The 12659-nt window shown below is 40.4% G+C and overlaps 2 protein-coding genes across 2 annotated transcripts in view; one reads left to right on the top strand and one right to left on the bottom strand.

Moving 5' to 3' along the window:
- Positions 1 to 6830: 6830 nt before the first annotated feature.
- Positions 6831 to 9242, top strand: LOC115782337 (interleukin-17C-like). Its single transcript, XM_030732470.1, has 3 exons — positions 6831 to 6889; positions 6991 to 7226; positions 8839 to 9242. The coding sequence occupies exons 1-3, from the start codon at positions 6875 to 6877 to the stop codon at positions 9113 to 9115; spliced, it is 528 nt and encodes a 175-aa protein (XP_030588330.1). The 5' UTR covers positions 6831 to 6874; the 3' UTR covers positions 9116 to 9242.
- A 3046-nt stretch (positions 9243 to 12288) lies between these two features.
- Positions 12289 to 12659, bottom strand: part of utp4 (UTP4 small subunit processome component) — a 39128-nt gene continuing 38757 nt past the window's right edge. The window contains exon 18 of the mRNA XM_030730962.1: positions 12289 to 12504. Coding sequence (XP_030586822.1) covers positions 12388 to 12504 — 117 coding nt within the window. The 3' untranslated portion in view covers positions 12289 to 12387. The remainder of the gene's footprint in view (positions 12505 to 12659) is intronic.

The following is a 12659-nucleotide window of genomic DNA, read 5'->3' as shown; positions in this document are numbered from 1 at the left end:
ATCCGCACAGGAAGGGGTTAGCAACGAAATGGTGACTGTGGAAAGTCAATGACATTCAGTGTCTTGATGGGAAACAACCACTGGTGATGTGAAGTGGTTAAATGTGATGTTAAGTAAGTTAAACTTTCATCAGAATTGAAGCCGCTGCCAATGAGACCAACTTAATTGGCATGACAGGCTGGTAAATGCATTACCCGAGCCTTGAATGTCGTCATTACCAGTGACAAAGTGATTTGTGAGCAAATTGTAACTTGTGAGGAGGTGCCGTTAGGCTTCTGAATGTAGAGTCCAAAATCAGTGGGTGATGGGTGATGAGTATATGATCATCTTATATACAGACTACGCTGCAGAGGATTATAAATGGATGATTTGTTTTGACCTTTTGTGTTGCATTTTAAAATATTGATTTCCCTGTGAAAAGTGCATAATAGTTATTAGATAATGGTCAGGAAAGGGTTGTGTTTTACACAATTCATGTACAATTTAATTACAATAGCATTTCTAGTGATTCAATTTAAATACTTTTGAATGATCCATGGTTGCTGCAACTGGCTTTGCATACATGGAATATCACCTCTCTGGTGGGGAAAAAGCCAGAGCTAGTGTTTGATGCTTAGAGACACCAGCGAGATATAGTCAGGTTCACCTCAATGCACAACTCTCCTGGAGAGGGGATGGACTCTGTTTCACTCTGGAGTTACCCATGGTGAGAGGCGGCGAGCAGGGGTGGGTATACTTATATCCCCCAGGTTTGGCACCTGCACATTGTGGTTTTCCACACACCTTTGGTTTGAGGAATAGGTCCTGACTGTTTTCTGTGCTTATGCACTGAATGATTGCTCACAATACTGAGCCTGCTTGGGGTTCCTGAGCGAGTCAATCTGGTCCCCACTGGGGGACTTTCTCATTCACATGGGCAATGATGGTGTGACTGGGGAGGAATGGTCTGCCCGACTTGAACTCAAATTGTATTTTACTGTTTGACTTCATTGTAATTGCTAGCTGCAAGGTGGCTGATGCTTGTTGTGGTGGTAATTCCCAAAAAAAATGGTGGATACTGGAGGTGAAGGGAGTGGTCACGCTGAATAAGGAGTCCAAACGAGCATGGCTAGCTTGTGGGACTCCATAGGCAGCTGATACAGGCCAAGCAGAGTACAGCACTGGCAAAAACTTGGGTGTGGGAGGAGTTCTTTGAGTCCATGGAGCAAAAATTTTGAGTGTCTTTCAACTTTAGGGGGATCACACTCCTCAGCCTCCCTCTGTAGCACTGTAGGTGCCTGACAGCTGGTGCTGTAAGCTACCACCTCTGTTCAATGATGGTCATTCACAGTGTATGGAAAAATGTACAGAGACATTCTTGATAAAAATCTGCTGTGTCTCATGCTTTGTTGTGCTTGACCTCTTGACCCTGCATATAGGGGAGACGCAGGCATACTGAACCTCCCTAACAGAGTGAGTCCTGGTTTCTGTCTGGGTGTCTCTGTTGCCAACACCAATAAGATTTTTATTCCCAAACTGCTACATGTATCTTGTTGGACAATGTGTGGCATGTGGATAACTTGACTGTTACCCTAGCGACAGTGTAATATGATGCTGCAGAAGTTTGTATAAGTTAGGTCTGTTTCCTTTGTCTCTTTGAATTCCTCACTGCACGGCCGCGTGCTCTGTACTGACCAAATTCCTTCTTGCAAGAATACATTTTCCAAAGACAACTCCAGCAGTAGACTTTTTTTTATTGAATGTGCTAAATTTTTCCTACAACAGCTGCCATCTACCAGGACGATAAAGATGAAGGGAGTGTGGACAGTTCAGCAAGATAATGATCCCAAACACACAGCCAAGGAAACTCCCAATTGGTTTTAGAGACCGAAAATGAGCCAATCACCTGACCTGAATCCAACCGAAAAGGTATGGAAGGAACTAAAGCTCAGAGTTCACAGGAGCCCACGGAATCTTCAGGATTTGAAGAGCGTTTGGAAGAATGTGCTAAAATCACACCCGAGCATCCAAATAGTTTCTCCATACAGGAGGTGTCTTGAAGCTGTCATCATCAACTGGGGCTTTTGTACAAAGTATTAAATAAAGTAAGCATGTTCAATATTTTTTCCTGTCATTTCTCATTTACACACACAGTGGCTTGCAAAAGTATTCATACCCCTTGAACTTTCCCATATTTTGTCACATTACAACCACAAACATAAATATATTTCACTGGAATTTAATATGAAAGACCAACACAAAGTGGTATACAATTGTGAAGTGGAAAGAAAATTATACATGATTCACAACATTTTTACAAATAAAAAACTGAAAAGTGCGATGTGCAAAAGTATTCAGCCCCTTTTCTCTGAGTGCAACCAGTTGCATTCAGAAGTTGTCTGATGACTGCAAATGACTAAAAAGAGTCCACCTGTGTGTAATCTAATCTCAGTACAAATACAGCTGCTCCATGATGGCCTCAGAGGTTGGTTAAGAGAATATTGGGGAGTAAACAGCATCATGAAGTCCAAAGAACACAGCAGACAGGTCAGGAATAAGGTTGTGAAGAAGTTTAAAGCAGGCTTAGGCTATAAAAAGATTTCCCAAGCTTTGAACATCTCACGGAGCACTGTTCAATCCATTATCCGGAAATGGAAAGAGTATGGCACAACTGTAAACCTACCAAGACAAGGCCGTCCACCTAAACTTACAGGCCGAACAAGGAGAGCACTGATCAGAGATGCAGCCAAGAGGCCCATGGTGACTCTGGACCAAATGCAGAGATCCACAGCTCAGGTGGGGGAATCTGTCCACAGGACAACTATTAGTCGTGCACTGCACAAATGTGGTCTTTATGGAAGAGTGGAAGAAGAAAGTCATTGTTAAAAGAAAACCATAAAAAGTCCCGTTTGCAGTTTGCCAGAAGCCATGTTGGAGACACAGCAAACATGTGGAACAAGGTGCTTTGGTCAGATGAGACCTAAATTGAACTTTTTGGCCAAAATGCAAAATGCTGTGTGGCAGAGAATTAACACTGCACATCACTCTGAACACACCATCCCCACTGTCAAATATGGTGGTGGCAGCATCATGCTCTGGGGCTGCTTCTCTTCAGCAGGGACAGGGAAGTTGGTCAGAGTTGATGGGAAGATGGATGGAGCCAAATACAGGACAATCTTGGAGGAAAACCTGTTGGAGTCTGCAAAAGACTTGAGACTGGGGCGGAGGTTCACCTTCCAGCAGGACAACGACCCTAAACATAAAGCAGGGCTACAATGGAATGGTTTCAAACCAAACATATTCATGTGTTAGAACGGCCCAGTCAAAGTCCAGACCTAAACCCAATCCAGAATTTGTGGCAAGATCTGAAAACTGCTGTTCACAAACGCTCTCCATCTAATCTGACTGAACTTGAGCTGTTTTGCAAAGAAGAACGGGCAAAAATTTCAGTCACTAGATGTGCAAAGCTGGTGGAGACAAACCCTAAAAGACCTGCAGCTGTAACTGCAGCAAAAGGTGGTTCCACAAAGTACTGACTCAGGGGGGCTCAATACTTTTGCACACCACACTTTTCAGTTTTTTATTTGTAAAAAATGTTTTGAATCATGTATAATTTTCTTTCCACTTCACAATTGTATACCACTGTGTGTTGGTCTTTCACATTAAATTCCAGTGAAATATATTTATGTTTGTGGTTGTAATGTGACAAAATATGGAAAAGTTCAAGGGGTATGAATACTTTTGCAAGCTACTGTACTTTATGGACATCTATAGTTTGATTTCTTTGCATGTGTGGATTGAATGGGTTGTTACCAACATCTGGTGACGATTTCATGTCAATAGCACCTTTACTTAGAAAACTGGTAATGTGTTCAATACTTTTTGCACATTTTATGATAGGGTGGGACAAGGTCAGGGTGAAAGCCCTGGTGGTAATGCCCCATGCCTTTTTTTTTTTCACATCTTGGCTCATGTGATGACACATGATTAATAGTGGACAACAGCTACCTCCACTCCAGATTTTGGTTTTAGAACTGAAGAGGCCTCTTGGATAAGAGGACAAATTTTAATTTTAATTAGTCCAGTCACTTTTATTTTTCCCCAAGCACTTGAGACTACTGTCTTATAACTTGAGGAAGGTTCCTCACGTCCAACCAGTCATGGCAGATGACTGCCCCTCCCTGAGCCTGGTTCTCCTGGAGGTATTGTCCTGTTAAAAGGGAATTTTTCCTTCCCACTGTTGCCAAGTGCTTGCTCATTTTAATTGTCGGGTTTTCTCTGTCGTTAATGTAGGGTCTTTACAATATAAAGTGCCTTGAGGCAACTGTTGTGATTTGGTGCTATGTAAATACAATTGAATTGGATCAAATTGTCTGATGTTGTTCCACTTGGAAGTCACCCAGGAGTGGGAGAACAAACCACTTCTCACAATTATCCTAATACAAACTTAACAATGAAGTCCTTTTAAGCTCAAGTGCCACTGAGCTGCCATTGACAAAAGGTTGGTAAAAATAGCTGTTATACAGGGTGTTATTGGGTCACCTAAACAAATCATTTTGGAAATTCCTACTGAAGGAAAAATGCAGACAGATAAAAATAACAAATTCTGCTATTTTGGGGATCTTGGCCCTTGGAGGTGCAGTCTTCAAAGAAGTAGTATTACCTCATCAGAAATGCGGTGCCTGGCATCTGCCTTCTCTCCTATGTAATGATTCGTGTCCATGTAGCTACACAAAATGAATATTTTCCATTTCTAAAGGGTGGGAAAGTCAATTGGAGGTGGTGGGGGTGTCATTGTACTGTGCACAAGTGACCCAAATTTTAGTCATAAACATGGCAGATTTTTCACATGCCATTGGTGGTGCAGTGGTTAGCACTGCTGCCTCACAGTTAGCATAACATCTGAAAGGTCTGGGTTCGATTCCACCTTGGCCCGGGCCTCTCCCTCTCTCTGTGTGGAGTTTGCATGTTCTCCCCGTGCTTGCGTGGGTTTCCTCCCGCATTCCAAAGACATGCACTTACTGGGGTTAGGTTGATTGGCTACTCTAAATTGCCCATAGGTGTGACTGAGCACATGAATGTGAGTGTGAAAGGTTGTCTCTCTGCAACCCTGCCTCTCGCCCTATGATAGCTGGGATAGGCTCAAGCCCCCCACGACCCTGAACAGGATAAGCGGATGGATGGCATTGGCATTTTTAAAAAAATACAATATAAACTGAAAATAGGTTTAGACATTCAAAAACTCATGGGTTAGGTTTAGAAAATTGTTTAACCCCTTCGGTCACCACGTACACAATTGTGTATATAATTTTCTATTGTTATCTAATGTACTGTAATTATCATTTTCTGACATCACCTGCCTCAAAAGATTATGTAGGCAGAAGATGATTTTTTTCCACCATGATCGAAGGGGTTACATATTTCAAAGCTCTGGTTTCTTGATTGCATGGTGATGTCTATCTGCTGTCTCTGGAGAACGTCTGCACACCCTGACAAGAAAAACAAACAAAAGAAACAATTCTCAGTGAGTTTGAAAAAATAGACATTGAATTTATTTCAGATTTTATGAAGGCAGCTCATGGGGAATTCACAGAAAAACATGTCAGTTCAGTTTTTCATAAATTTCTGTTTTTTTTTAATTTATTTATTACTTCATATATTTATATTTATATAGCTTTTCTGTTTGTTAGGTTAGACAAGAAAGAGTTTCCTCCATTCATGCATTAAGACATTTGAAATGAATCTATTAATCTGAGTCCTTGTTAAAGGACTCAGAGATGAGAGATTAATCTCGTCTCTGAGTCCTTGTTAAGTCCATTCTCATTGTACATTGTACAACTTGTACAAAATATGACAGTTATTTCATGCCAACATTACAACCCACAGCCAAGCCTCTCAGTTCACCTAATGGATTTTCTTGAAGGAATGAATGATGGTGGAGGTAGTTTGTGAATGCACCTCAAACTCATGTCTCTTTGTGTTATTGTAGCTTTGTCCTGGTTAACCCGGCCTGCATAATTTTAATAACTGACTCTAAGTAAATCAAGTATTAACTAGGGCTTTTTTTTTTTTTAGACTTAGTGAGTCTTCACATTAAGGCTAATAAACTGATTCATTTTGATGCAAATGAGACTTCTATTCAAACTAGTCTGAATGGGAAAGTCCAGGTGAGTTGGTGAGGAATAACCTAGAAGAATGACCAAAATGTTTAATCCCTGCAGTGGATTATACCAGACATGAATTCCTGAAATTAACATTATCAGAGGAACTGCAGCTTTCGGCACTTCTACGCTGGCTTCATTTTTCAGCCCTGGAGGCTGAAATTTAGCTGAAATTAGAGCTGTCATAACCGTGTAATCACAATAATATCCTAAATAACTGTGTGTGTGTGTGTGTGTGTGTACATATTTAGGGTTCTAGTCTCTCTCCTTGAGCTTATATAAGCATAGTTATAGATTCATCTGACTGCTTTTACTGTTATTTTTCACCAAGATTTTCTGTAAATATTTCTGACATTGGGTATAATCATGAAATGAAATCTGATATTATGCCCCTGGACAAAACATTACCTTATGGTGTTTCCATGACTAGTTTATTAGACATTAAATAAAGAGTGAGTGTAACACCAGCAGCTTCAGGTGTCAGCTGGGGTGTGTGTGTGTGTGTGTGTGTGTGTGTGAGAGAGAGAAAACAAAAATTCCAGGACTGTGTTGATGACAGCAGCCCACACCTACTGCCTCTGTAGCTGCTTACTTTCACTGGCAAAACAAGGAAGTCAAAGCCCTTCCCTTTCCCCCCCTTCCCTTTCCTATATATACGAGATGAGCGACCAGATGTCAAATAAACTCAAAGCAGTTAATCTTGCAAAGAGTCGGTTACAGCTCATAATCAGAGGATGGATTTGAAACAGGTTGGTAAGATGTGGGACACCTGCTCCCTGCTGACTTCATCAGTTTTTTATTTTCATTTTTTCAGATAACATTAAAGTTTGTCTGCGATTTCATTTTTCAGGTTCTCATATTTGTACTATTTATCCTGCCCGCATGGACGTCGAAGATGTTCCGATGCTATAGCGACACCGAGCTGAAGGAAGTGGCCAACAGGAAGCTGAGGAGGCACTACATACAGGCTACGGAGCCAGCACGGACGCCGGCTGCTGGCTCAAATTACTCCTGTCCCCTGGATCTTTACAAGACGTTTCCTTTACTGGAGCAACGAGACAGGTCCCTGTCCCCGTGGAGATACGTGTAAGCAGCATCCTGAACAAATTTCAAATCCTGATGTTAATCAGAGCTTTAAAACATGCAGTATATGGATTAGACGTGTGACTTAAAAGCGCTTTATAGTTAATTTCTGACCTCACATAAACGATGTGATGGAGGAAATTCCTGAAAGCCAGAAAGAAAACAAACTCTCTTGAAAGAAAGAGCCCGCATCTTCACACTTTGTTTGGAGTCGGTGTCAGGTTAGATTAGACCGAAACTACATTTTAAAATGGATCATTTCTGAACACGGAGTCAGAAAAAGGTTAAACATTAATAATAACATAAGGCACCACACCGCTACAAGTGAAATGAAGCCACAGTCAATGCAGTCCTGCGATTTTGCGTCCGGGAATCCGCTACGACTTTTGTGATAACTGCCTCCCGTGTTTCAGCTTGACTGACGTGTTTTTTAAGTGGGGAAAATCCCCGGTTCATCCAATGCCTATCCAATGGAATGACGCAAGTTACGTCGCTGCAATCTGTGGCTCTTTATTAACCAGAACCTGAAACAGTCACATGATGCCCCAATTTATTCTTCTCTTACTGGTTTTCACGGTGAAACCATGGGAACATAGTTTGGATTTTTTTCTTCTTACTGGATTCTTGTTCTCAAATAATGATTAATATAATGATTAATATAATATTTATAATAATATCCAAATTTCACTGGGGGCCATGACCAAATATTTTGGTAACTAAAACAATATGCAGCTTCTTAACAAAAAAATACTGAAAATAAGATTACAAGTCGTCTTTCCTGTTAGCAATACAAGAATCGTTTCAAAAGAACAAAACAGCGAATGGTAAATGTTCTGTTTTGAATTGTAAAGGTTCTGATACTGCGCTTCTCTGCTGCTTAAGCACTCAAAGCTTAATGAGAAGAAGAACGTAACGCTTGCTGAGGTGGTACTGAAACCTTCTAGTGAAACGCTGCCATCTTGTGGTGAAGGGTTTCATTAAATTTTATGGAATGTTTTACAAAAAAAATCTTGAATATTGGTGTTTTCTTTGTTTTACCATGTATGCACATCTTAATTATGTAAAGATGTGTTTGTGTCTTTGGTTTTACAAAATGCCATCAGCATGCTGGGGGCTACAGTAACTATTTTAATTGATGTGGTCCCTTTTTTTTAAAAAAACAAATACAGTAAATATATATTTTTAAAAATACCCTACCCTCCCTTTAAGAGAACTTTCTTCCACTTGGACCCTTTCCCCTCAGCCCCAGCCAGTTGATGGCTGCCCCTCCCTGAGCCTTGTTCTGATGGAGGTTTCTTCCTGTTAAAAGGGAGTTTTTCCTCCCAAGTGCTTGTTCATAGGGGTCGTTTTGACCGTTGAGTTTCTCTATAGTTATTGTATATTTTTACCGTACAATATAATGTGCTTTGAGGTGACTGTTGGTTGAGATTTAGCTCCTCTACCCTCCCTTTAAGGGAACTTTCTTCTGATTGGCTGCTTCTTGCAAACAGGTTAGGTTAGCAGGTGGGTGGCTGTATGGCTGAAAAGACTATCTGCTGCCACTGACATCATATAGAACCATGTGATCCACATGTTTAAGCAAACTGCAGCTCACAGAGTCCTCTTTCTTTTACAGAACTCTCATCAAGGAGGATCACTTTCCCTCTGAATATGTCACTGCTCAGTGCCTGTGTTCAGGATGCATCCAGCTCAAAAACAATAAAATGATTGAGGACGATGACTACAACTCAGCCCCCATAGTCCAGAACAAAGTGTTTTACAAAAAGAAGCTCTGCGATGATAAGAAGACATATCGTCTGAGTCCAGTGAATGTGGAAGTAGCTGTAGGGTGTACCTGTGTCAGACCCCAAAGTTCCCTAGAGAAGAACACCCCCAGACCTGCTTTTGCATGACACACTACATGCTAAAATACACCAAGTCTGAGTTAGAGGTGTCAAGTCCTGCAGTGTGCTCATAGTGAGCAGGCTGTGGCTTAGAAGGAACATCCCTGAGTTATTTAATGAGGCTTCAAAGGTCACACCAGCCTGTGTACATGCCTAGTTCTTATATATTTATTTATCTATAACATGTTTTGTAGATCAGCATGTTTGCTCTTTTAGACTTGTTTACATCTCCGCCAGTACAGTTAATGTCAGCTGGGGATTTTATGATTTTTTTTATTCATATTGATAATCTCATTGATGAAAATAGCTATTATATAGTTTTGTTACATAACAATTGAACTGTAAATAGTATTTGAAGAATGGTGTATTTATTTGATTTGCCACTCATGACATGATGAGGAATACTTTATTTATGCAAAAGGTTTTGTCCCAGTGGGACTTTCTAAGTCTAGTGAAGACTTAAAGTTTAGCTTCATTGAAGCAAAATAAAGAAACTGTTTGCATTTTAAAGAAAATGAGTGTGTGCTTCTGTTACTGGATTATGAAAAGTAACCAAAAAATGCTCCAAAATCCCCAGTGTCAGTAAGTTTGAGTAATTTGAATATGTAGAACATGTTTAGAACTGGTGTGAAAAAAGTGTCTTATTTATTCAGAATTTAGGATTTCCACATTTAGTTATACAGTCTCACTGTATATATATATATTATTCATGCTAGATTAGTTTTTCTTTTTTGCTAGGGTCATCCATCATAAGTAGGACATGATATGGACTCAGTTATTTCTATTCTGCTGCTTAAAGTTCAGTAACATTTTGAAACATACAGGAGTTGAGATAAAGCATACATACTGCTCATTTAGAACCCCAAAATGTATCCTCACCTATGATATGACCCTGTTTTCCCCTTTTAAAAAAAAAATCATGATAATAAATTATTTAAAATGTGGTGTCACTTTGTAATGAAGGTCTTCATTACATGTTTAGGGTGGAATATGCACAAATGGTTTTAGCAGACAAGTAAAGGAATGCAGCCACATTAAAGGTTTAACATGTTTTATTTGTTTTGTAGATTCCTGTTGGCAGTCTCCCAGCTGGTACTGGTGAAGGTCTGCCTAGGAACAAATGTTTTTACTATGGCAGGTTGGTAAATCAACAGGAACTACATCTTAACCTTTATAGAATGAATGTTTTAATGGTTGGCATTTATTGATATTTTTTAAAAAGGTAAACATTTAAATTGAGATTGCTTACCTGTGCTCTCTCCAAAAGGTGTTCTGGCCAAAAGAGTCCCCAGGTTCCCGAGAGCCTTTTAAAGGTTCCAGGTTATACCAAGGAATTGAAAAGGGGATTGAAGAAGCAATTACCAGTTTAGTTGTATATTTTGCATGGTGGGTCTATTGGAGGAGTATTTTATTTAATAGATTTTGTGTTTTGTAGTATGGTTTCAATGTTAATAAAGTTAATTAGATAAGTTGTGTGTTTAGTTTGTTAGTGTAGTTTACATGTGTCCTTGTAATGCCAGAGTTGACAGGCTGAGAGAGAAGAGAAAAAAATGAGAAAGGGGAGAAAGCAGGAAAAGGGGATAGCAAATAAACCACAATGGTTCATCAACTGCTGCACTTGTTAAAAAAAAAAAAAGATAAAGATAAAACAACACACAAAAATAACAAAAAACAAACAATACCTGGAAAAATACATTTATAAGGAAAAAACAAAACAGAAACAAAGATTGGCTACACAAACCAACAACCCTGTTATACCGTGCCTGCATGAGTAAGCGTGAGTGTCGGCGTCCATGTCATGAAATGTACTTACTAACGAGGGTGGAAAGCCACAGCTCCGCCCACCAGAAGCCCGAGACGGACAGAGAAAGATCCAGGACACCAGGGCTGTCCACAAGCCATCAAGAGCACTGAAAACCCATAGCCACAAACCCCAACGACAACCTCATGTCCACCCCGGCAAACGGGAGAGGGAGGTCCCAGATGAAGCCCCTCCAGCTGAGGGGTAACGACCCCAGAGAACCCGAGGCAGTGGGAAACCAGCCCCCCCGCACAATATTTCTAAAATTAGAAACATCCTGTCTCAGAGTGATACTGAAAAACTAATTCATGCATTTGAAAAAGCTCCCTGAAAAGCCTTCAGCTGATCCAAAATGCTGCAGCTAGAGTGCTGACAGGGACTAGAAAGAGAGAAATTTCTCCCATATTGGCTTCTTTTCATTGGCTCCCTATTTAATCCAAAACTGAATTTAAAATCCTTTTTCTTACAAATAAGGCCTTGAATAATCAGGTCCCACCTCATCTTAGACCTCATAGTACCATATCACCCCAATACAGCACTTTGCTCTCAGACTGTTGGCTTACTTGTGGTTCCTAAGGTATTTAAGAGTAGAATGGGAGGCAGAGCCTTCAGCTTTCAGGCCACTTTTCTGTGGAACCAGCTCCCAGTTTGGATTCAGGAGACAGACACCCTCTCTATTTTTAAGATCAGGCTTATAACTTGCCCTTGTGATCAAGTTTACAGTTAGGGCTGGGTCAGGTGTCTCTGAACCACCCCTGTTTTTTCTTTACTCACCTCTTTTCACTTGTTCTGTGTTCATACACCATTCTACATTTAATCATTAGTTATTATTAATCTCAGGCTCTCTTCCATAGCACGTCTTTTATCTTGTCCCTCTCCCCTCAGCCTCAACCGGTCACTGGCTGCCCCTCCCTGAGCCTGGTTCTGCTGGAGGTTTCTTCCTGTTAAACGTTTTTCCTTCCCACTGTCACCAAGTGTTTGCTCACATGGAATTGTTTGATTGTTGGTATTCTCTCTATATAAATATAAAACTGAACTGAATGATGGAAAGGGGACATCCTTGTACATCAGAAAATGACACTATCAGGATGGGCCTGCTCATAGGGGACTAATTACTGTGTTTTTATGTCATATTTTAGGGTCTTGTCTTTACAACATAACATAACCTTGAGATGATTGTTGTAAACCTGGGGAGGGAGCTCGTGGGAGAGCGTCTGGTGGCCGGGCATTAGCCTGTGGTTCCCAGGGGCCCACTGTACACCTCTAGACTTGTTTATACAGACCAGCTTCACTTTGGTTTCCAGCAGGTTTATAAAATTAAGGAAAGAACAGAAGAAATATTCATGCAATCAACAAATTCTGGGCATTTCTGCATCACAGATAACAGTAAAAAGTTTATTTTATTACATTTTCAAAACTTCTCATACAAAATAGAGAACTATTAACACAAGATAACATTCAAATCTTGTCACACAAACATTTAAGTTGCAAACTTCTTCTGGTGGACAGGTGCAGGCAGCTGAGACATGATGTCCAGCAAGGGGCGCTCCACTACCACCAGAGAGAGGTCCTCCAATAGACTGACACACATGAGGTGCTGTGGGACAAAGCATGTTCAAAACAGATGTCAGGAGGACTGAAGGGAAGTATTTAAGTCTAGCCCAAATATCTATTACATTGTCATTATCTATCTCAACTTACAGTTGTGTGTTTGGAGCAATGATGAGCAATTAGATTTACTTGAAAATGACA

This window comes from Archocentrus centrarchus, chromosome 6, assembly GCF_007364275.1.
Source record: "Archocentrus centrarchus isolate MPI-CPG fArcCen1 chromosome 6, fArcCen1, whole genome shotgun sequence".
NCBI classification, from domain to species: Eukaryota; Metazoa; Chordata; class Actinopteri; order Cichliformes; family Cichlidae; genus Archocentrus; species Archocentrus centrarchus.
The sequence above is the reverse complement of the archived record's forward strand: the minus strand, read 5'-3'. Positions and strand labels throughout refer to the sequence as shown.

Excerpts from the sequence above, each read along its gene's own strand:
- LOC115782337 (XM_030732470.1), top strand. Across the intron at positions 7,227-8,838 it reads CTGTCCCCGTGGAGATACGT|AACTCTCATCAAGGAGGATC; the intron begins GTAAGCAGCATC and ends TTTCTTTTACAG.